At 46.9% G+C, this 25705-nt stretch overlaps 1 protein-coding gene and 1 pseudogene across 1 annotated transcript; both read right to left on the reverse strand.

The window, feature by feature from the left end:
• Positions 1 to 401: 401 nt before the first annotated feature.
• On the reverse strand, positions 402 to 5172 carry LOC125630308 (protein mono-ADP-ribosyltransferase TIPARP-like). Its single transcript, XM_048836060.2, has 6 exons — positions 5098 to 5172; positions 4258 to 4658; positions 3571 to 3745; positions 2901 to 3088; positions 2546 to 2815; positions 402 to 1798 (listed from the first exon to the last, which is right to left on the reverse strand). The coding sequence occupies exons 1-6, from the start codon at positions 5170 to 5172 to the stop codon at positions 1354 to 1356; spliced, it is 1554 nt and encodes a 517-aa protein (XP_048692017.1). The 3' UTR covers positions 402 to 1353.
• Positions 5173 to 7745: 2573 nt separating this feature from the next.
• Positions 7746 to 22418, reverse strand: LOC125633727 (TRPM8 channel-associated factor homolog; annotated as a pseudogene).
• Positions 22419 to 25705: the final 3287 nt, after the last annotated feature.

Here is a 25705-nt window from a genome sequence, read left to right on the forward strand (position 1 = left end):
ATGTAGGCCCCAAATCCATGTTTTGGCACTTAATCGTGATAGGAGAATTTTTAGAGGTACAGAGTACCCACAACTTACCTTGAACTCCCAGTCACTTGGTCCTGCTCAGCGTGTGTTGAGGTGGAGGTGGGGGACACTGGGCTGGACTAGATGACTTCTGGAGGTTCCTTCCAGCCATATATTTCTATAATTCTACATAGCGTAACTTCCTAGACTACATTAATTGTGATTGCTGGGGTATTAAATCAAATTAAGTAACAGGTTTAATGAACCAAGTGTTAGATAATGTAGCTCACACTGATATCGTGCAGTAAACAACATTCTTAGCTCTTTAATTTTAAAGACAAGAAAATAATGTAAAGTATAAGGCAAGTGATCGCAAATTATGAAGGCAAGGAAACTTGGCAAAGAAAGTAATTATGTTAATAGTACAGTGTGAATTAAAGAGTTATTGCTTACATGAATAAATGAGCAATCCACAGGTTCTCAGGCATTAGGACATATTAACTCACTAACGACTGGCCAATTCCTAGGTCCCAAAATCTGAGGATCACAGGAGGTTTCCTGCAGGGGCAGGTGACATGTTATCATTGGGAGCAAGGCCTGAGCAGCCAGAAACTTTCCCTGATCCTTGACATTGGGGGGTTTCATGCAACAGACTAAACACAGCAGATGCTTACAGCCACTCTGCCTTTGTATAACGAACCTATATGTTAAATAATTACAAACACATGAGAGCACTCTGACCCATGGTGAATATTCTAACAATACTTCTAAATTAGTCTTACACCAGAAAACTTAGCAAACACTACAGCAAGCCACTGTGCAAACAACTGTTGACAAATCAATTACCCGCAGGCTGAAGGCCCCTTTAGAAGGTGGAAGAGAAGGTGAGTCATGAACAAAGTGGTGACTTTTTGTGAATCACATACTGCAGTCTACAAAAGCAGTGAGAGGTCACGGAGGGTGATGGCTCGTATGGTGTAATAGAGCAGCTTCCAGGCCAGAGCTTGGAGCAGTGTCTGATGGCACAGCCTCCAGGGATGTTTGCATTTGGACAGATAGTGAAGGTGACAGGGGTGAAGTTGAACACAGGGTGGGTAAATCCGCTGGAGATTGAATAGGATGGGATGGGACAGAGCTCTTTTGAAACTAGATGGCCTTTTTTCCACATACACTGGGAGGGTCACAGCTGCTGCTCAGAGTGGATGTAGAGTGGGTTTTACAGAGCAGGTTGCATAGGAAGGCTGTAGGTGACAACAAAAAGTGTGTCCCCACAGGGGGAAGTGGAGCCTGATCAGAAAAGCTGCGTCAGCAATCTTTCCTAATGAGCAGTTCCTCCCCCTTGCACTATCAACCATCCACTGCTACGGGGTCAGAGAGCATCTTGTAGCTGATCAGGAAGTAGGGGTAGCACTGGCAGTTGTCAGAGATCACATACACTTGGGTATTGCTTTTGCTGTTGACCCAGGAGTTGAAGAGCTGCCCACCAGGCACCACGGGCAGGGGGTGGCGGAAAAGTTTATGCCCAACAGCAGTCTTGCCCACCAGCACCTTGGCCAGGAACATGTAGCGTAGCCCGGCCTTGCTCGCCTGGCCGTGGCGGTGTGAATAGATGGCACTCTTGGAGAAATAGCAGCCCCTGCCGTAGATTGGGGCATGCAGCCTTGAGAAGCTGGGGTCAAAGTTGTTCTGGCAGATGGGCTCCAGGAAGTCAGCAGCACTCCCATAGAAGAGGTGCTTCTCCAGCTGGTGTTTCTCCTGCAGTGAACATGCATGGGACATGATGGCCTTCTTCCTGAAGGAGACACAAAGGGAAAAAAAGCAGGCTTAGATCCTGCCCAGAGGGGATGTTTGGGGAAACTTAGAGGCCTAACTCCCCCCAACTCCCTCCATCTCCACTTACTCAATAGATAAAGGCCAAAAGCTTGAATGGGAAAGACTTAGGGGGTCAGTCTTCCCCAGCCCTCAAGGATCCATCCAACAATGACACAAGTGCATCCAATGTCATTTGAGCAGATTAGGATTTGCCCACCACTGCACAAATATTCACATTCAAGTGCACTATCTGCACCAGTGCACATGCATGGACCCTGCAAACAACCCAGTGCACTAGGATCCATGCACCCATTCCCGAGGATGCATCCAAATATGCAAACTCCAGTGCAGCTGAATCTACCTACACTCCAGCACAAGGAATTGCCAAATGAGAAGCAATCATGCTCACGCCGGTGTGCTAAAATCCCACCTGAGGAAACAAGCACTAATATTCACACCCTCGCACACTAGCTCCTTCAGTCATACTCCTATGGGTGCACACCTTAGCGCACTAGCTCCAGGGCTCATGCTCCTAGGCTTCCAGCGCCATGGGTTCTGCACCCTAAAGCACTGACATTAGGTTTTACACTTCCTGCCGTGAGCATGGTGAGCTCCACACGTATAGGCACTAGCTCCAGCATTCCCCCTCTGGCACTCGGGCTAGGATTCTCACGCTCACATATGTACACATACAAGCACAATCTCCCCACAACATTTCTCTTTATACCTGGTATATTTTTCCCAGAGATCGTCGTTCCGGATTCGGTAAATCCCCAGCACCAGTGCCTTTTCCTCTGAGACAGACTGATGGAAGAGAGCACAAACTCTGTGGTATGCAACCTCTGTTGGTAGCACCTCCATCTGCAGGAAAGCCTGGCCATCTGGTGGCTTCGGGACCCAGGCAACAGGATAGGATCCACAGTAGCCATCCTTTGGATTCTCCCCGAGGACGTCAGAAGTGGAAGGAACTGTTCCCCAGGGTCTTCTTGGGAGTGTCCTAGGAAGATAGTGAGACAAGAATTAATCTCCTCTGAATGCTGTTATATTCCTTTAGGACCATGGTTGCCAGGGGAGTCACTTACATCAGATGTGGCACCATACTGAGGAGGGGACGGTAGGAAGGTCGGCGCTGGACCAGGCGGACGTATCCCTTATCCCGGTTCCATTGCACATGGCGCTTCAGATCCACAATGAAGAAGTGGCCCTGGCATTCAAAGGTGTAGCTGTCTTTGTCTTGCTCATAGGCAGCAAGGAGACCTTGGGAGATGGGCTGAGGGGGAAAGGAAGAGAAGGTGTACAGGGAGAGTGCTCCAAAAAGGAAAGCCAAGGACCCACACACACTGCTCCTTAGGCTGCCACCTTCATCAATAATTCTTTAGCTATCTGGGGAAGCCAGAGGCAAAGATCTGCCAGTATCCAGCCTGTCTTCATCTTGACTAACTATGACCTGGTTTTAAACCTTTCCTTTCCCTACAGCATCCTTTAGCCTTTTCAGCCTGGTTTTCCCTCAGGCCATAGCAGAGAAACTCCTTTCTCTTCCTGCCGACGAAAGCTCCTTCCCCATCCTCAGTATCTCCCCTCCACAAACCTTCTCTCCTCTGTCTGTGCCCCTCAGTGTGTCTCCCCCTTTGCTGTTGTTTCTGCTTTAACTACAGTATGTAATTCCCTTGCATACCTCAGTGAGGCATTGTTGGGGAAACGCACTGTATGATATACATGACGCAGGTTGGATTGCCGTTCCCTTTTCCTCACCTCCTCATACTTCTTCCAATTGTCATTGCTCTTCCAATAGGCCGCCCACTCTGTGGGGAAGTGGGGATTCTCCTTTGGATCAGAGGTGTTGGAAAGTCGCCGCACTTTGTCATAGGGTCCGATGAAGCAAACCAGCTTCATGGAGTGCAGAAAAATGCTCCCAACAGCACCGCCTCTGTGAGCGGGAAAAGGATACAGTAAACAATAATTCCTCCATTACCTCCTACTAGGAGAGGCCAGGACTGGAGGAGCTAGCAGCTTCCCCTGCACCCAGTGCTCCTGCCCAGTTCTCTACAGCACCTCCTGCTGGGTGAGGCCAGGACAGCAGTAGGGTGGGAGCTCCTGGCAGCCAGCACTGTGGCCTACACCGTAGCTCTCAATTTGGGATCCACGCTTCTAGTGCAAATTACCCCTTCTGTAACCTTAGTTCCTTGAGTCTATTTCTGATGTAAAATAATTTTCAACAAGAAAAGTGAGGGGAGTCCCACACATGTGGGACATAAGGGACTGGGGAGTGGAATGAATGAAAGTGGGGAAACGTGCAAGGTATTCCCTATGCTACATCCCAGATTGGGGCAGGGACTTGAGACACCATGAGCTCCCTATACTCAGCACCTCTCCCACTGTTTCCTACAGCTCTTCCTGCTGGTCGATTCCAGGACTGGAGTTTGGCTTCCCATCACTTACTTGTCCACAAACTTAATCTGCTCTTTTCCAGTGTCACAGTAAAGTTTCTCTAGGTGCCGCTGAGCTGACTCGCTAACACTCTGCCAGGCTTTGCTGTCCCTCCGCCTAATCTGCCAATGGTAGGGATAGTGGGTGTGGTGGAGGGGGCAGCTGTCCCCCTGGGTGCAGCCCCCCAGCAGGAAGCGGTCACAAATCTTAATTTCATCTCTTGGATGAATGTGAAATCTGACCCCATTGTCACCACCCAGATACTCAGAGGCCTCCTCGGGGCTCTGGGAGCTCTCTCCCTTGGCCGTGCGCATGCGTTTTTGGGGTGGGCTGTTGGGAATGGTACTTTCACTGGCTGAAGAAGCAGATGTCTGAGGGGAGCCAGAGCGCTCTTCATGGAAGGAATCCAACTCCTGGGAGAAAGAGTAATTTTGAAATGTAACACTGAGGCACAGAGTAGCTCAATGCAGGGCCTCTAGCTTGAACCCCCCACTCCTACTCTGCGTGCACCGATGCCACAATGGGGCCTCTCCTCTGATATATCACAATAAACCACACACACACAGTCCTCCCCAGGGACCCCAACTCCTGTTCACACCTCTAACTCACACACACAGTGCTCTACAGTGGAACCCTATCCCGATATACATAAAGGTAACTTGGCCCTAAATCCACAGGATGGGTCACCCCATCTGGGACTTTAACCTCCCTTTCAGCACAAATGTAGCTCCCTCCCGTGGGACCCCAACCCTGCCCCCCAGAGATCTTTTCCTCTCCTGGGGGAACCGATTCCCAGCATGGCACAGCCTCTGCCAGCCCCTGTTCCCCACAGAGATTCCCATTGGCAAACACCTGCTGGGGCTGACTGGGGGAGGCACTTCTTGTCCTCAGTTGGCCTGGTAGCCCTGTGGAATTATTCTGCCCCATCCCTCTCCCTGTGGCTCAGGCTGTAGCCACCCCTCCCAAACGCCTGGCCTGCGTCTTGCTGCATCTCTTTGAATATGGGGATTCCGCACTGTGCAGGAACAAGGGGTTTAGAACATTGGAACATGTTCTGCTCTGATTGGTGGGAATGGGGGGGGGTCCTCTGCTCTGATTGGTGGTTTACGATTAGTGTTTAATAGGTGTAAAAAAGGATAGGAGAAAAACTTGATCCCACTTTTCTTGTGACTGGGCAGGAGGGTAAAGTCCAGCTCTACCTTAGGTATATTAAAATGAAGTGTAGAGTCTAAAGAGGCATTGCATGCCTCTCTCTGTTACATATCAAAAGGTATAATACAGTCCCATGTGTATATTAATGAAGGGAGGAGCATGAGCAAGCATCTCTCTTCCCTTCTGCTGAGTATTCAGTGGGCTAGTATAATCTACACGTCCCAACTACTGCCATCGCCACCAAATATTAAGGAGTCTGGTAAAATACTTTTTCCCATTGGGACATATATATGGGGATTGTATAGTACTCCAGACCCCTGAAGAATAACTAGGATGGGTAATGCTAGAACGCAAAAGGGAAGAGACCCGGGGTGGAAATGGGATTTGAGGATGAAACAGTCAGTAGTTTCAGCCCTAAAAGGTAGGTTTTTGTAGAGCTAGATTGTATTTCGATATAAAAATGGATGTAGGGAATTGTAAAAGGGAGGAAGGAGAAGAGTTTTACAAAAACCAATATGAACAAAATTAAAACACAAGTAATGAGAAGAGAGAATACTTTCTTTTACTTTAAATGTGTGGTTAACGCCAGATGACCAGAGAGTGAAACTGACCCAGAGCAGAAATGAAATTGACCTCATGTAAGGTCATTCTCCAAGATGAGTGAGGGGCAAAGGGTAAATGAACAGCATAAAGAGGGACGAGAGAAATACATTAATTTTTCTTACATTTCTTTCAGAGTTAATAGCCTAAGGGGGTAGTTATAACATAAGGAACACATTATTTTTATCCTGATACCATCCCTTTAAACAATGCATTGACTGTTAGAGCCTTATTTAACTGCTTCCTGTTTGCTTTTTTAGGCCTCAGCTCTGTTTGTTGTGTAAAGTTCTAATAAAATATTCTGTAACCCTTTGCTAATTTGTGTCTCTCTGTCACCTTGATGGACCAGCAAAATGGGGAGAAGTTGTTTAACTGGTTCTTTTCTTCAAACCAGAGGATTCTGATAACAGTGATGTTACAATTCAGGGTAGTGACCTCATGTGGAATTTGTGATGGCATTGGTGCTATAAGGCAACTCAAATTCTTACTCACAGTTTCCCCAGTGCTTGGCGTTTCCAGAAAATTTTGCTGCAATTATCATTTTTATCATGGAAATGTGAAGAAACAAATCAAAGTTGCTCTGAGTTTATTGAGCGTTTTGTACTTTCATATCAGTGCATTTAAAAGAGGGGTTCATCCAAGGAGGCATGGAGAGCGCTCTGTAAAAACTGAGTCTGTAGATGCCAATTACCGGTTAGGCAGGCACCAGTTTGAGGTCGGGATATCTGCAGTGGGTACCATGGTGTATGGCAACACATAATATGCTGCAGGGCTCTGTGATCAAGGTGTCGAGTGTACTCAAGCTCACTGAGGGATTTGAAAAGCAATGATTCCCAAACCGTGCTGGACACTTAAATGGTATGAACAGGCTCATTCTGTACTCATGCCACCAGCACAATGAGTTAGTTAAGAGAAATTCTGCTGCTTCATTGTGGTGCAAGCTGTGGTGGACCAATGCAGACAGTTCTTGGATGTCTGTAAGGGTTGAGCCAGAAAAGGGTATGATGTCAGAACTTTTTAAGTCTGATTTTTTTTTAGGCATGGACATAATGGCACATTCTTCTCTCCTCACAACATTGACATCCACAGTGTACCCACCCCTACCGGTATTTTGGGGACCCTGCATACTCTCTGCTTTCTTGGTAACAAAGCCATACATAGACTCAACAAAGCCAGATGAACAAAGGTTTCACCACAGCGTTAACACATGCTGATTAGTGATGGAGCGTAGCTTTGACCAGCTTAAAATGAACTGGAGAGTCAGAGATTTAAAGGCCAGAAGGGACCATTCCATCCCCTAGTGGGACCTCCTTATGCCCACCTACACATGTTGATATTGGTGTTAAAATAACTGCATGCTGCAGTCTCTACAATATCTGTGAAGGTGGGGCAATTCAATTGACCACATATGGGTTGAGGTGGCTGCATTCCTTGCTGCAAATGTTCAGCAGCTAGACAGACAGACTAGGGCACCTGACACTGCAAGTTCTGCATTCCAAGCACTCATGGGAGAGTCTGTATGAACAACCCTTTCCGATGGGCTCTCTTCCCCACAACCCTGACTCCTGGAGAAGAACAGCCAGTCAAAGCTGCTGAAGAAGGCAAGCAGAGCTCTCCCCCTCACCACTCAGGAGCCAGAGGAGTTTTCAGGATGGGAGGGAGCAGCTGTCACCTTCCTCACAGGAGAGGAGGTGGGGGCAGAACTAGCTGATCAGCGCGATTCACCGCTGGGCTGGGGGAGCACAGAATTAATTGATTAGAATGTTGGCTTTTTTGGGAAGCTGGAAGCTCTGAACCATCAGGCAGCCAGAGAGCTCCTGCAGCAAGGCCAGAATCACCTTCCTGTATGAATCTGGGGGAGTTGGCAGCACCACACCTGTCACACACACGGAGGAGGCGAATGCAAAAATCAAAAGACCAACAATTATAATATCCTTTTTTTTTTTCAAAAATCCCATCGTTTTGGGGGCCAGGCATGATTTTTCACCTTGTGGGGTTGGCAATGCTGGCATCTGGTCACCCTCTTTCCTCTCACTGCCTGTGACATCTGCCCAGCACCGTTTTTTAAATCAAACAGATTTTTTTAGTTTAACAAACTGTCATTTCTATAAGAGGAGAGAAACCTGTTTCAAAATAACAAAAAGCAAGCATGTTTGGCCTACCCATTTTACCAGGAAAGTCTCAATTTCATCTTTGAATTTCCATCCTGGTGATAAATTGTATAGTCAATTGCTTGATCACACTTTGATTCATTATGAAATATATTCAAGTCCCCTAATGACCAATGTCAGTCAGGTTTATTGCTCTAAGCCAAAAATAATATAGTGCAGGGAAAAGGTTCAGTAAGAAAGCAGGCTCCAGGAAGCTGTCTTGTGCGGCATTGTTACACTCACAGCCTGCTCCCCAAGTTGCACATTTCAGCTAGGGGTACTTATATGATGATTTTACAAGTTACAGAACTTTTTGCCTGTCACTAAAATCCAGCCCATCAGTTTGTCCCACTTCCTTCGCTTGTTCTGTTCCTTTTCTCATCTTTCTTTTGGGTACTAGCGCTGCAGGTACCAGTCCGTGAAGATACCGTCCCCAGCAGCTTGTACCGAGACAGAGAACAAATGTATCTTGATTTTGACAAGTTTCCTAGCAGCGTATGCCAAATGCTGAGTTGTGCTATTGCAGGGAATTGTGGGATGTAGCTCAGCATGAGTGAACAGAACTCTGGGAAAAACAAAGGCAATTCAGCTCTTAGAACTTGCAGGCATTTGTAGAATGTGGTATTTTCTAACATAACATAAATGTGTTGGCCACCAATCCTTATTCTTAGGACTATTTTAGCCATAATTTCACCCTTACAGTTATATTGATGCCTATTTGTATTATTCCTGACGTCCTCCTGGTTTTGTATTTATCATCATTTTCCTCCCTGTCTCCATTCTTCATCTGATCATTTTCAGTAACAAACTCTACTTTTTCCAACCACAAATTAAATGCAGACCCCATAGTCTTTTAGAGTAAAGACCAGAGAGGAAGAGAAGAGGGGAAATTATTGTGGTGTTTGGTTCCCTAAGCTTTAAAAGGGGGAATGTCTTTCCCTCTTCCATGGCTAAAGAGAGGGAATTGATGCAGGGCTACAGTTCAAGGTGGTGGGGGAGGACAAGCTAAGCAGAGGGTGCCTATATCCCCTGTGTGATGCAGAGCCATCACTCAGATTCATTCTCTACCATTCAGATGCCAATTAAAACAATTGCAGAATCTTGGATCAGTCATAAAGTGGAATTATAGAATCATAGACTTGTAGCAATGTTGGGCTGGAAGGAACCTTGAGAGGTCAACTATTACATCCCCCTGCGCTGTGCTTATCTTCTTTTCTTTTACGTTTGTAACTGGTCGCTTACTGGGAAAGATACTGCTCCATTGGATTCTCTGGCCATTTTGGGAATGATATGGCCAGCTGCTGGGAAAGCTCTTCCTTAATAGGCCACCCCCAGGCCTTAAAAAAAAGGAGCCAATTTTTTCTGCACCTGCTGAGAAAACTTTGCTGCCCACAGATTCACTTTGAGTCATTGTCTGCTGGGACATGGCACAATGTTTGGTACTCAGAAAAGATTTGAATGAAGGATTCCCATCCAAAGGCCTTTTCCAGCTGAAGGTCAGAAAAGAAACAAAACAAAAACATAATTTAAAATACAATTCCCTTCCCTAGTATTTTAGAAAAAAATTCCTGAACAACGAGTAAGTCTTTCGCTGCTGGGTGGAGCAGGCCCTGATCTTCACTTGGAATATTTTTCTTTTCTTTTCTACAAATGTGGCTGTCTGAAAAAGTCTAAGTACATGTACAAAAATAAAAATAACTCTTTAGCACTATTAAACTAGTTCGCAAACACTTCTCTAAAGAGCTTTCTATTTGCTGTTTTAATTCTATATATTCATATGAAAACACACACATAGACAGCTTGTTTATATAACATCTTTCATCTGGAAGGATCTCACAGCACTTTACAAAATACCTACCCGTCCCTCTTTGCATACACATCCATCCCTCTATGCACACACACACAGAGTCATGGAGGAATCCCTTCTCCTGTCACTGAAATGCAGGCATCTGGAACACATCTGTTTGTACAGCATCACTCCAGTTCATACTTTAGGCCAGAAAAAGATGCAGAAGATGTTTACACTGCAGGGTGAATGACAGCAGAACAGGAGGTTGGCAAGGATAATCAGAGCTAACATACTCCTGCAAAGACAGCCATGGTAGGCTTAGGGCATGATTTTAAAACCTTCTGACTTTGTGGGTTACTGTTAATGTTTACACATCTGTTGGGTAGTCAGAACACCGACTGGTTTTGCATGTAAATTTGATACTTCGCACTCACAAGAAAGAATGGGCACAAATGTATGTAATATTGCAGCAGTAAAATTGGAGGTCAGGTTTAATTAATTACCCAGGGTCCCAGGCTTGTACTGCCTGCACTGAAGACTATGCTGCTGTGGCTTCACTGCTACCGGTACCCACGCTAAATAAATTAAAGCTAGCTCAGGTATGTCTTTGTGTGCTGCAATCACACAACCTGATGCAGTGTAGACATGCACATTGTATTAGCTGACAAGCTGTGCTAACTCAGGCTGTATGGGTATGTCTACCCAGCAACTAGACCATCATGGCTGACCCATGCCAGCCGACCTGGGCTCACGGGATTAGGGCTGCAGGGCTGTTTCACTGTTGTGTAGATTGAGTTGGTGCTTGGACTCTAGGACCCTGCAGGGTGGGAAGGTGCCAAAGCTCCGGGCTGGAGCCACAGGCATCTAGCTGTTCTGTAAACATGCCCTATACCTCCTGACAGGCCAGCCAAGTCAAGCGAAAAGCACCACCACACTCGAGGAAAGGGGTTGTGTGTGTGGCTGCATGGAAGGGATGCAAGTTAGGGGCAACACTTGGGTTATCACTCGAGACAATTCTGCAGTGAAGACAAGCCCTCCGCATATCTGACCCCTGTCTACCTTTGAGTTAAAGCTGTTTGCTTTCCAAACAAGAACATCTTTTCAGGTTTTGTTCATACGGGAGAACAGGGATCAAGTAGCTTGTTTGAGCACAGTGCTGCAAATAATAAGAGACAGTGGTCATCTTTCCTCGGGCAACATCTCTTCCGCCTGCGGAGATTGTGGAGATACGGAGATCAGCCTAGTTGAGAGTAGCTTAGCTTCAAACACACTGAAACTGCCATCTTTCATAAAGTTAGAGATGACTGCCATCTTTCATAAAGAAACAAACTGTGAGATTGTAGCAGCTGCTTTTGTGATCAGATTAAAACAGATCCCCTAAAACAGGTACAACTATGAAAATTGGCAAGTTTTGCTCTCAGAGGGCTTCTACTACCTATTACCAACGCTTCAGTTAGAGCACAGAGCCATTAGGACCTACTTTCTAACAGGTGTTTCATTAGTGAACTGTCATAAAGCTGCATTTGCTTTCTAAACAACTGAAAGCAGCATTTTGCTGATACACAACACACCACTTTCCATCCTGCTTTAAGAGCTTTTGTGCATGCATATCTCCAGAGCCACATTATCTACCAAACTACCTAAATCTTGATTGAATGCCCTAATTTAACATAAGGTCCCAATGGACCAGCTCTATTCTTTCCGTCCCCATTCACCATGGTTCACTCCCACAGCAGTAGGTGCAATGATGCATAGGTTAACTGTTATCCTACATCTGCCTGCCAGTCTCTCTCTCTAAAAAACTATTGTATTCTTCCCCTGAGCTGGCTGCATTTCAGTATCAGGTGATGTGACATGTATAGAGGAAAATCTGAGTCACACAAGTAATCCTTACTCACATGGCTAGTCCTCTGAAGTCAATGGAATGATGCATATAAATAAGGATCTTCAAGATCGGGTTGTAACTTTAATGCACTAGGGTCCCTTTAGAAATACTGATCCTAGAGAAAGGTAAAATGTTATGATTATTATTCTTGCCAGTAGCTATTTGAACATCTGCCACAATCCTCTCTGGCCTTGGAAAAGTTGCTGGTTTGACTGCCAATTTGGCTATGGCTGTCAAGATCTCTTCCCAGAGGAAAAGCAGAGTCTCTTGGTTCTCTATATTGTGGGTGTCATCAGCAGGTACTGTCAGGATGATGTTCCAACTAGCCAGTTCAGCCCAGGGAGTAGGGTAGTGACGGGCGGTGTCCTGCCAGGCAGATATGCTGGTTTCCCCTAATTCAGCATTTAAAGCCAAATGTCATTGGCTGAAAAGATTTTTTATACATAAATAAAAGAAGGACGGCTCCACCAAAACTCACCCAATAGAATCATCCTAACTTCATAGTCCCTCTGGATAGGGTTGTTTCTATCACACCAACTGGTAGACTTCGTGGAGATGTATTATAAAACGTGCTGGGGACTGATTAGCTCCAATGACACCCTCATGTATGACACCCACTGTTTGGCTGAAGAGTGGAAACATTTTTAATACCAAGCCACTTCAAATGAGGCTAGGAAGCTCAGATACGCAGATGGTGATGATGTCACAGAGGTGGGGGGTAGACAGACCGATAAAATAGAACTCCAGGCTAGGAACAGAACACTTTCTGCAATGAGTTTATGGGCAATTCCCCTGGTGCAACATTTATCCCTAGGACTATGCTGTCTCCAGCTGCAGACGATATAACATGCGACCATGGAAAATGCAGGAAAATGTGGCCAAGTCAGCAGCATGGAAATATGTCTTTATTCTTTTGTCTTCAGTTAGGAATAGTGTCCACTTATTAAGCCTGAAAAAGAAGCCCGCATAGCCCCTTCTGTGGTGACAGATATTTGGCCCAGTGTTCATTTCTCTGTCACTAGGACGTAGATGAGGCCACCCCACAGACTAGGGACTTCCATCTTTGCAGTTTCAATGTTAAACTTCTGATGACCACAGGAGGGCGCTTCAGCTCCTCTGCATCCCCGAGGTCATCAGAGTGACAGCCAATCTGCACCTGGAGGAGTTAGGGTTCAGCTAAAGGCACCAGAGAGGCAACAGATTGGAATGGTTCATCCCTGAACCAGGGGTGTAGACAGGGGTGGGTCTGGGTGGGTCGCAGCCCATGCCACTTAGCATCCAGGCCCACGCAAATCACGCCCTGACCCCGCTCCCCAGCAGGTGCACCGGTGGGGCAGAGCAGGGCAAGACCCCGCTCACGGATTCTGCTCTCCAGCAGGAGTGGGGGCGGGGGGGATCGGGGCATCTCCACACCCCGACCGCATTTCTCCAGCAGGAGGGGGTCCTGCAGGCAGAAGGAGTGGGGAGGAACCCCCACTTGTCCTGGCCCAGGACCCCACAAAACCGTAATCCCCTCTGTGAGGGGAAGCGGCCCCCCGTCATTGCCCGCCCACCCAAAAGCCGGGGCCCACCCAGTTTTCCTATCCTAGATATGCCACTGCCCTGAATTTAATATATTTACCCAACTCCCATAAGCAACACACTCTTCTTTCCATTGGCTAGTGCCAATATTACACAGCACAGGACCCGGTCACGCCTTGGGATAGGTGAGGACCCTTCACGTTGACTCAGATGAGAGCAGCATGGAGGAGTTTGAAGGCAGAACTGAGCCCCAAGCGTCTAAACCAAACATTCCAACTAGGTTGCCACAGAGGAAGCAGAATCCTCCTTCCCTGTGCTGATTTACAGGAGGCTTTTCCCTTTGGGGGTGCTTCCAATGTGACTAGGCTTTTGTCTACAGTGGTCATTTGCCCCACCTGTGCCCCCTCACCGGCATCACTGCACTGATGCAAACACTTCATGTGGATAGGCAAAGCCACTATTTGGACCAGTGGAGCTTACCCCTGCTGGAAACAGGGGTAAACTGCACCAGGGCAAATGACTGCAAAATCTGCCGCAGATTACCCTATCTACACTAGGAGTATGCAACCTCGAGGACTGGCCATTGATGGCTGAAATTGGAGCAAATCCCCAAGGCCTAAGAGAACACGGGATCAAATATTATGCGATCCATGATCTTTTTTTCTTCAGAACCACAGTATTCCCATCTTGTGACTATGCTGTCACCTGTGTGCAAGGAATGTGATTGTGATTGTCAGAGTGGAGTGGGAAGGCTCCTTGTACATCCACTCAGAGACAGGCACAATCTGTTCCATAGTTCCTCCTATTGCTGTCCCCTTAAAGGAATGGAATTGCTTGCCACAGTATAGCATTATGTGGGTTTTATACCTTTCCCTTTACCATTAGGTATGGGCCACTATCGGAGAGCGTTAGACTAGGTGGAACATGGATTGAGTCTGGTGCAGTTCCTCTTATGTCCTAATAACAAAGTCCAATAAATCCTGAAGGAAAACAAGTTATTAGAATTAGGAGGCCTGGAGATAAGGGAGGATGGAAGCAGAAGACAGAGATAAACATTTTCAAATGTGAGGGGGAGGCTATAGATTTATAACTGGCAGTGGTGGCTACATCTCTTCCATTCATAGAGACACAAGAGTTTCTGCAGAGAAAGCAGCCTGAAGAGGAGGAAAGACTTGGTCAGAAGTGAAGTGCCAGATCTATGTGGCCTGGTGGGAGTAGTCTAGAGCAGATGAAGGAGATCATAGATGATGTGCTGGGTTTGCATATTTTGGTGGAGTAACTTTTGAGAGGAAGAAGCATGGCAGCGTGGCCTCAGGCAATGGAAAGAGCCGCCTTCCAGGATTTTGATGGCATAAACATGAGAAGCAATTGCTCATGTATCTGGTGTCAGTACAGCAAAAGACAAAGTGCAAGTGTAACGCCAACAGACCCCAGTCGTCAGTGAGCAGGATCAACCCTAGGATCTCTGGAGTTTAGTGCATGGGCCTCTACCGCATGAGCTAAAAGCCAGCTGTGTGGTAGCTAAGGCTGTGGAGCAGACTCATTTTCTCTCTCTAAATGGTCTCAGTGCCACTAGATGGGATAGAACACCACACCCACGAGGTCTGTGGGTTACACAAGGAAATGAGAATGGTTTGTCTGATTGTAATTCAGAGCAATGGAAAGTACTCACAATCAGATTAGCCCTGATGGCAGTGGAGGGGAATAGCAGAGTGGCTGTTTTTCCTGGAGGAATATAGAGTCCAGTGCTTCTCCATGCCGTCATGCCTATAAGAAATCACAGCAGCTGACATGACAGAAACACAGGTAGATCATATGATAGGGGTCATGACCTTCAGAGTTAAGGATGAATAACAGTTTCCATCCAGATTTACGGATTTTGCATGCGCTTATTTTTCTGAAGCTTTTACTTTGGGTGGGTGAAACTTTCCAAGCGTGGTCTATGGCTGAAGTTGAATTTTTCTGATATGTTTGAGCAAAATCCCTTTTGCGTCTTTTGAGTTATGAGAGAATGAAAACTGTACACGGGCTCTTCAAATTACACCCTCAATACCCGTGCGACCCTGTTGCTTTGCACAGGTGTAACTAATGGCATAATTTACAGACCAGGTGGCCCTGCAGTTAGAACTGAAATAACAAATCTGTCTGCGACACAGAAGGCAGAAAAGAGCCCAGGCCTAAATCTTTAAAAGTGACTAGTGATTTGGGATGCCTCAGTGCCCAACCTGAGACACCTCAACTGGGCCTTATGTCCCTAGAGCAGGTGCTGAGCATGCCAGCCAAAGCACCCAACTCCATCCAGAGGCACTGCAGAGACAATCTGATGAAATACAAAGAAAGAAAGAAAGAAAGAAAGAAAGAAAGAAAGAAAGAAAGAAAGAAAGAAAGAAAGAAAGAAAGAAAGAAAGATGTGTCCTACCTTCATTTCTTCCATCTATCTGAACAGTCACAGGATAGGCCAGGGGAGTTTCTAAAGGATTTTGACTCAGGGGAGGTGCTTATTTTTGGAATTCAGGGAAGATATTGTACAGCTCTGCAGCTAAGTGGATTAAAACTGCTTCCTCAAACTTCCCTTTGATGGGGTTTTCTGCACTGACATGGGGGACTCCACCAGCCAGGACCAGCTCAGCTGGCTCCTTCTGAATGGAGAATAAAGGTGGAGAGTCCTGAGCTGGGATCTTTATGAATGCTGTCGACTCCTCCCCCAGCTTCTTGATCCATGAGGAAGATGGGGTTTTAGAGCCTCTTTTTTCTTAAGGTATTGCTGAAATTGAAAGAGTACCCAGCGAAAGTGGTAATGGGAGGAAACATCTTCAAAGCATACAGCCGGGTATTTCAATACCGCAAGGATTTTCTCCAGGATTGCAATTCCAAACTTGTTCAATATTTGGTTGCTGGGATACTCAGCAATGGCATGATGGCCAGTATTGCCTGTAGCCCATGACCAGGCCTGTCCCCTGATCAGCAGTCTACCTCCTTCTGCAACAAACTCCTGCATCTTTTCTGCCCCTCTGTCACTATTGGCTGTGCAGCAATACACACACAGGTTGTCCTCCAGGTCTGCTAGCTCACACAAGATCTCCTCCTGACTTAGCAGAGGGCAAAGGTTTTGCATGTTGTTTCCAAGGCCAACTTTCCCTCCCTTTTCTGCTTCCAGCCAGTGGATAGCGTTGAGGATAAAAGTTTTCATTGCTGGTGCATAGAGCTGTTTCTCATGACTGGCTACTACAGCACGACCCCTTCCATAGTGAGCAGCTGCAAGAAATGACTGGTGGGAGTCATCTAATCCGACAGGGAATGCTAAAGATCCATGGATCAGCACGTGAGAGGGGACATTGCTTTCTTCCACCTTTAATTCAGTCATTCCTTTCAGAAGACCCTCTAAATCATTTTTTCTATTTAATCCATGTCTGGAAAAACCAGAGACATCCTTGTCATCGAGAGTGATTTATAATCAAATAATAATACCTAGCTAGTATCTTGCCCTTTCCATCAGTAGATCTCAAAGCACTTCACAAAGAAACTCAATGTCATTATCCCCATTTTACAGATGGGGAAACTGAGGTGCAGAGAGGGGAAGTGACTTCCCGAAGGTCACCCAGCAGCAGAGCTGGGAATAGAATCAAGGTCTTCTGAGCCTTAGTCCAGGGATCTATCCACTAGGCAACACTGCCTCTCCTCTGCCTCTTCCTAAAGGGTGAAAGTAATACTCAGTCGTGTATTTCTTTGTCCGATGTATAATTAACTTCTATGATTCACTGTTTCAGGATATAACTGAGACAATACCTTGATCTCTTTTTAAAACATTTGAATATTACCCTAGCTAGCGTTAATATTAGGAACAGCATCTGCAGTGATATTAGCAATGTTAAAATGATGAGGGCTATCAACTGCCATGGTGCATAGCATAAACTGACCACTAGCTGGTATCAGGAAGGAAATTCTCACATACACAGGCAAGGATATCACTGCACAACTATGTGACCTATTTCCTATTCCATCATACTCTGAAGCATGTGCTTTAATCCACAGTCTGTCTGGCTATCCAGCTTATTTATACATCTAGATTTTTATAAAGTCTCCCATCACCATGGTATCTGAATAGCTTCCATAAAAAGGCAGCCTCATTCGAGGCCAAGCTCCGAATGAGCATGGATACCCTGTTAACTCCATAGATGATCCCTTCAGCTGTGATGTGGAGCATGCTGGTGAAAGGTGCTGTTTGAGAGACCCTTGTACTGCTGCTGTGTGGGCTCCCCAACAAGCACCACTCCTCGGCTGTACATTCACTTGAAGCGTGGTTTTGCCCTGAAAAGTGACTGCAAAAATAGCACCTTTTTACACAGCAAATCTGCTCCTGGAGCATAACCAGAGGCCAATCTGCTTATTGTAATGACACCGCTCTTAACTCGTGTTCACCCTGCTGAGCCAACACAGCTCCACGAGAGGGAGCAGGAGTCTCTTCTTCCTTGTGACTCATGAGCAGAGTCACTAGCTGCTGTAAGCTCCGACAGCAGGGTCAAATTCCACCCTCATGTACACGTGTGTCCTCCGTACTGACTACAGCTGGGCTCCACGGGGTCACTGAAGGTAGAATTTACCTGTGGACTCTTGATTACTGCTAATGATGGTTGAGAAGGAAAAAGCCCAGCTTGACTCTCAGATCCCAGGCTGAGTATGTGAGGCAGTTGTTTTACCTGTAAAGTGATCAAGCACCTTTGCTCTGGATTCACGAAGGGTCAATAAAGATGGGGCTCAGTGGTTTGCACATTAGCCTCCTAAACCCAGGGTTGTGAGTTCAATCCTTAAGGGGGCCATTTAGGGAGCTGGGCCAAAAATGGGGGATTGGTCCTGCTTTGAGCAGGGGGTTGGACTAGATGACCTCCTGAGGTCCCTTCCAACCAGTGGTGAGCTGGAACTGGTTGTTAAATGTAGAAGCCTTTTTAGATCCAGTTGTCCCTCGTGGGACAACCGGTTCTAAAAGGGCTTCTAAATTTAACAACCCGCCAAAAGTGGCGCTTTAGGCGCCGACTCCGTGGGTGCTCTGGGGCTGGAGCACCCACAGGGAAAATTTGGTGGGTGCAGAGCATCCACTGGCAGCTCCCCTCGTCCCCGTCCCAAGCTTACCTCCGCTCCGCCTCCACCCTTGAGTTAGGCTCCGCCCCGCTCTGCTTCTCCGTCCCCGGTTTCCCGCGAATCAGCCGTTCGCGCAGGAAGCCTGGGAGGGCTGAGAAGCAAGCGGCAGCTTCGCGCGCAGGCCCAAGGAGGTGGAGAGGAGGTGAGCTGGGGCAGGGGGGCGCGAGAAGGGCTGCCCGTGCCGCAGCAGGTAACCCGGCAGGGGGAGGGGCACAGGGGAACCGCTCCCCGCCCCAGCTCACCTCCACCTCCCTGGGCCTGAGCAGGAAGCCGCCGCTTGCTTCTCAGCCCGCCCTGGCTTCCCCCACGAACAGCTGATTCAGGGGGAGCCGGGGGGCGGAGAAGCAGAGCGGGGCGGTGCGTTCAGGGGAGGAGGCGGAGGCAGAGCGGAGGTGAGCTGAGGCTGGGTGTGGGGCGGAGAGCTGCTGGTGGGTGCTCTGCACCCACCAAATTTTCCCCATGGGTGCTCCAGCCCTGGAGCACCCACAGAGTCAGTGCCTAAGGCACCACTTTTGATGTGATCAGTGGGGGGAATGGCCGCTCCCCCTGCTCCCCCCCAGCTATGCTACCCCGCCCCTAGGAGCCAGAGGGACCTGCCGGATGCTTCCTGGGAGCCGCCCCAGGTAAGCACCTCGGGGACTCCCCACCTCGCCCCCCGACAGGTCCCTCTGGCTCTTAGGGGTGGGGTGGAGTGGGCACCCACTACGGTGGCCCACGAGACCTTCCTGCCTGGTTCCGGGGGCAGTCAGGGGGCAGGGGAGGGGGGTGGATGGGGCAGGGGTCCTGGGGGGGGCCACAACCCCCTCATAGGGTGAGGAAGGAACCAGTTGTTAAGATTTTGGCAGCTCATCACTGCTTCCAACCCTGATATTCTATGTGGTGGAGTTTCCACCTATTATCTTATGTGATGGGACACGGCATGAGGAAGAGAAGGGGGACAAGGAAGTGCATGTAGCTGAAAGGAATCCATGTCCCAAGCAGGCCCATAGCCAGCCATGCAAACGTGTGTGTGTGTGTGGTTCAATCCTGCCTGCCGACGAGCGGGATCTGTTGGCGTTACAAGTGGGGGCTCGTCCGGGATTTCAACTGGAAAGTCTCTGAAGCTCAGGACACGCTTCCTCAGCTAGGGGAAGTAGGTAACCCACACACCTCCTGGGTATGGTGTTCTGTCCCATCTAGTGGCACCGAGACCACTTAGAGAGATTAATGAGTTTGCTCTACAGCCTTAGCTAACAGCCAGTTGGCTTGAGGCTCATGCACTAAACTTCAGAGGTCCCAGGGTGAATCCCACCTGCTGACAAGTGGGATCTGTCAGAGTTACATGTGTGTGCACATGTGCATTCATGTATGTGCCTAGAGAGTGGATCTGTGATGTCAGGGAGCACAAGGGTTGTCCCCAACTTCCATGTTACAAAGCATCGGGAAGGGGAGGGAATAGATAGGACCATTCTGTTCCCCTTGGCTTGGGGAGGGAACTCTTTTGGCAGGATCTCCCTTTTCTCCTGGGGGGGCTGGATGCCGGAGGCTCTACTGCTGAATGCCCAAAGGGCAGGGTCTGAAAACAAAAGATACATTTGCATAATCAGCAGAATGATTTAGGGTCAGAGTCTGCCTCCCTTATGTTGAGTAGTACCTTAGTATGTAGGCAGGCAGATAATACCTGAAAAAAACCCACTATTACTTTTAATCAAAGCATCTGAAAGGCAGGGCTAGAGGACTGAGGAGACTGGCACTCCATATTGGGCATTAGGTCACCTCTCATTTTAGTATCTGAGAAATTAATGTGTTTTAAACAAACACACGGGTGCTCACTGATGGTTATTTCTCTTTTTAAATAGTGAGAAGGTGCAAGATGCTGCAGTGAGGGAGACAAATAAATACCTAGAGCTAGATTTTGATAGGAAGTTTTTCCTCTCTAGGCCATGAGTTCAAATCCAGCTCACCTTGGGAGCAAGGGAAAGGTATTTCCATCTGATATTTGTTCATTGTGACCTTTGTGAAATGAAGAGTTGATCTAAATCCATTTCATAGTGGGACAAGGGTGCATATCACCAAAATAGACATCGCAGGTGGCCTCTTGTGGGCAGTCTCAGCAGAGACTGAATGTGCCATGGAGTCTGACCTCCCAGCTCACTCCAGAGTTGGTCCCTTAAGAACATGGGCTTGAAGCTCAGTACTAAAAGCAGGTGGTAGATTGTAGCTGCTCTAATGGACCGGGCTCTGGCCTTAGGCGATGTGGGCTCTGTTGGTGAGCACTGAATTATTTATTACTATTAATAAAACGATCAAGATGACCTCAACTACATTGCATAATGCATGCCCTGCGCAAAAGGGCAAACCAAAGAAAAGATGAACCATAACAAAGAAGACCAGTAAATCCTTCATTAATGCTGCATACAAATCTGCATGTGTTTGCTTGCTTGGGTCAGACTGCAGGAGCTGCTGCTCTTTGCTTCCCTAAACGTAGAACAGTCAGAAAATGAAACCATGAAGGGCAGAGCAGATAAACATCCCACGCTGCACTGTTAAACACTACCACAAGTTCTGATTTTGTAATGTAACCAGATGTGGGATAGACAGTGTGTTTGTTATGGCAGCTGAGCAATCTCTCAGTATAACAAGCAATAAGAAAACCAAAGGTGCTTAAAGTTAATGGGTGCAGAAAAGGCCATGTACACAAAAAGATAATTGTATGTGCACAGGGACACCGGTATGTGCATGCCTCTGTTGGAATTTGGCCTGAAATACAGACAGACCATTAAACGCTGCAAGCTCTCATATTCATCAGAAAGGTGGTGTCTCCCAGCAATCAGAATAATAAATTTCTTCAATAGTCGGAATGTTTCTGAATGTTCATTGGAAAAATATGGATGACAAGTGGAGCAATAGTCAAAGAAACTCAAAACCTCCAAATCTAAGATTTCACATGGCATTTTAATTTAATGAAACTGGTTCAGTTGAATAAGAAACCTTCTGAGTTTTTTGGGGAAGCAATGGTTTGGTCAAAACAGGACAGACTGGAGTGAAAATGGTTCCATCTTCCCTTAAAAGTGGTCTTTGTTTTGATCAGAAATGTCCAGATTTACAAATTTAAAATTCATAGCTTAATTTAGACAAAGGCCTATCTTTTCACATCAAATCACAAAATTAAAAAACTTCATATGCTTTCAAGTAAAAAAACCTACAAGTTCACAACATTTTTGTGAAAAAGTGTGGGGGATAAAAAATTATTTTCAGAGTCCTGAGTATTTAGAGAGCACATTGCATTTACCATCACAGTATTAAAGGCTAGAATTCTCCCACTGCCAGAATATCTCTTAAGGCAACTATACCTGAACCTAGGACCCCAACATGTCCTGAAGCCCAGACCATCACTGAACCCAATCACTGGCAATGGCCACATTGTCTCTGCCCCAGTCTCAGTGGCCTCCCCCTCCCACCCTCCTCATCCAACAGCAACAGGTGTACTAGGACATTGGTTACTTTTCATACTACAAGGGCATATGAGTTTTGTGCAGACTATATCATGCTTACAGAGCATTAATGTCATGCCCAGGTGCCAGGAGTCCAGCTCAATGGTTAGAACCAGGCTGAGGTAGCCAGAAACAAGAGCCAACACTGAGGCCCAGAGTCAGAAACCAGGAGTAAGGCAGGAGCAGGACAGGAACAAAGCCAGAACTGAAGCAGGGCAGGGACAAGCACAGTCACAGCTGCAGGCTAAAGCACTGAGCAGCCAATAACCTGCTGTTGCTGAACTTGAAAGCTGGCCTCCTGGCTACCACAACCCAGCTGAGCTCATGAATCTGCCCAGAGGCTGGGTTGGCTAGTCCTCAGGCTCAGCTAAAGATGTTCAATCCTGACAGAAAGAGAAGAGAGGGACTGATGGGGACAGGAAGTGGACTTGACTTTAGCAGACTCTATACCCTCACCCGGTGTCCATGTAATACACCACTCTGACTGACAGAGATCTGAAGCCCAGAACTATAGTTCTAAACGTACAAGCATTTACTGCTTGAGTTAAAAAAAACAAGCCCCCTCATGGGCAGCTGCTGCAGGTAGCACTATGTGGGAACCAGAATTCCCATCCCATGGAAAATTTCACAGCTGCAAACACTCTCCAGTAGTTAGGCACCTAAGCCAGATGAGCCCTTTCTCAAGAAAATCCAAAAAGGGAGCATCCCCTGTAAACCAATAGTCCACTGGTTAGAGACCTCACGTGGGCGCTGGGGCACCTGGGCTTAAGTCCCTATATTGAATCAGGAAGAGTGAGGATTTGAACATGGATCTCTAAAATACTAAATGAGTGTGCTAACCCATCAGGCTATGGGAGTACAGGGGGGCACCTCTTCCGCTGGCAGTCTTTTGAGGGTGGGGATTAGGCACGCTCTGAGCCAGAAGGGCAGGGCCACTGAGGGGGGAGAAAAGGGGCAGCTTCCCCAAGGCCCTAAGGCAACACCTTCTGTTTGACACCATCTAATCATTCAGCAATTCTCCATGGGCCAGTTCTCAGCATTAGCCTTTGAATGACTGCACTTTAACAGTTGTTGTAGCTGTGTTGATCTCAGGAGATGAGAGAGACAAGGTAGGTGAGGTAATATCTTTTACTGGACCAACTTTTGTTGGTGACAGAGACAAGCTTTTGAGCTTACACAGAGCTCTTCTTCAGGTGGGGATGTAGGCACAGTGCTGGGGTCAGAGTGCCATACCAGAGCTGCAAAAGTAAACAGACACTCAGTGCCTACTTGTCTGCTGGCTGTCAGTGTCCAGGTGGTGAGCCACAGCAGCAGAGCATTTAAGGTACTCAGGGTTACAAAGCAAGAGGTGCCACAACCCCTCGCTGGTCTGGATTGCACCTCAAAATGTGACATTGGTGTAGTCTAACCAGGACTGACACACAGCCTGCTATTTTAACTGAGGTTTATACCTCAAGCTCTGGTAAAACACCTGTCAGGGATTTACAAGTGTGGAGACTGGGAACAGTCCAAAGAAAGGTTATGGTTTTATTATTTTCTGTTTGTTTATTTTGGGAAGGAGATAGAGTAAAGGAAAGTGTACGGATGAGTAAACAGCAGAAGGAGCAAATGAAGGAGAGGGCTGGACACTTCAGGGCAGGTGGCTTTGGGGAAATTTGGGAGTGTGCTGAGAGTCACCTCTGCATGGAGTAACCAAGGCTGGCGGAAACCAGAGTGGGGCCTGCTGTGTTGTAGGAACAGCACACTGAACCAGGGCTGCACAGCGTAAAGACACAAAGGATTCTGCATGCTTGTCTTCTGGTTGTTAGCCTCCAGGCTGTGAGCCACAGGTCATAGCCATCCCAGTCCAGCTGTACTAATCAAGGGCAGAAAAAGGAAGCAATTAACTTGCTGCTGAGGCTGGTATTAAAAAACTGTGTAAATCAATGGGCTCTCATATGACTACTCACACTGTGGACTTTTAAATGTCCTCCAGATTGGGACAAAGTAGTCTCTGGTCAAAAAGTATGGGTGGGGATTCCTGGTGCTCACTGAAGCATATCACGTTAAAACACTGGAGGGGAGAGAACAGCAACTACAGATTATGGCCCCAGTCCAGCAAAGCACAACCCTAACTTCAAGCACATGACCTCAAATCCCACTGAGGTCTCTTTGTGTTATTTTCCTGTCCTCACTGGGGTTTGCAATTAGCCCACTGTTTACTCCCCACTCCAGATAACTAATGAAGGCTAGACCTAATAATGTACCCTATGGTTCTCTGCAACACACTCTTCCAAACTCAGGGCCTGATCCAAAGCCCAGTGAAGTCAAGGGGAGTCCTTCTATTGACTTCAGGAGGAATTCAGTCAGGCCCACAATAGTTTGTCATTTATCATTACCCTTTCCTTGTTTAGAGTTCAATCCTTGAGCTGGGCTTAAATCAACACACACCAATATTTATATCCAAGATAATTTGGATTCCTTTACAGAATGAGATTTCATGAGACACCATCAAAAGCTTTCCTAAAATCCATACTCAGGACATCTAGCACATTCCCTTCCTCCACTCACTTTGTAATCCTGTCACAAAATGCAAAAACTAGTTTTTCGGGCAAGATCTGTTCATTGTAAATCCATGCTCCCTCCTGAGGCTTAATAACAAGGCATTGAAGGTTATATTCACAAAGGGAACTTAGGTGTTGCAACACCTAACTCCTAGGCAACATGTCACCCAGTGGAATTCACAGCCCAAATGTGGAGTTAGGCACCTAAGAAACTTTGTGAATCTGCTCTTGAGGCTCCCCATGCATTGTATGGAGAGAGAGAGGCACCTAAGAAAGGGATTCACAGAGCCAGCAAGCTACATTAGCCAATAGGAAATGCTGAGGCCTAAGCTCCACCCCTCAAAGGTAGTTAGATTCACAGCCATGAACCCTCTCCTGGAGTTAAGTGCCTAAACCAGGTCAACCCAGTCTTGCCAAAAGGAGAGTGAGAGAGAAACAGCCCAGGTCAAATCTTTTTGGAGGCTGGAGAGCTGGGTACAAGCCCTTGGACCAAACTAGGCAGCATGGGGATTTGAACATGGGGATCGCATATCCCAGGCAAATGCCCACCACTGGGACACACTCTCTCCTGCTTAAGCCCACCCAGGCTTAAGCTTGAACAAGGGCACTGAGCAACTTAGTAGCATCAGGAGGAATCAATTTTTTACGTACCGTCAGAAACATAGGTACCAACAGAGTTAGGTGGCTGCTAAGCAGGGGCTTTGAGGATCTCACCTAACGGGGAACTTAGGTGCCCAAGTCTCTTTGTGGATCTAGCCCTGAGTGCCCTTGCAAATTTCCTTTAATTGTTTTGTTTTTAATTGCTTGTCATTCATATTTTTAAAAATACAGTAGTTACAGAAAATGTACTCTTGCCATCAATATTATGTTGTCATATGTGCGTGTGGTGCAGGGGAGATGTGTACATAAAAACATACAAAAATGCTAAAAAAACGTTACTGAGGTGGCAAAGTCAAGCACTCCAAAGATAGGAAAAGCCAGATTTATTGGTGCATCTGTCCTGTCCTGAATGAGGTCAGAGTCCTGTGGAAAAAACTGTATGTGATAATGTAATTAAAGACAGTGTCAAAATGAATGTGAACAAGAGGGCCGAAATTAAGGTTGACATTCCCTGTAATAAATGATATACCTTTGATTAAGAAATCCTAGATTTAGAACCTAAATGATGCCTGACAATGTCCCTTTATCACTGTGGATAAATCAGTAAAAAA

Source organism: Caretta caretta, chromosome 1 (genome assembly GCF_965140235.1).
Source record: "Caretta caretta isolate rCarCar2 chromosome 1, rCarCar1.hap1, whole genome shotgun sequence".
NCBI classification, from domain to species: Eukaryota; Metazoa; Chordata; order Testudines; family Cheloniidae; genus Caretta; species Caretta caretta.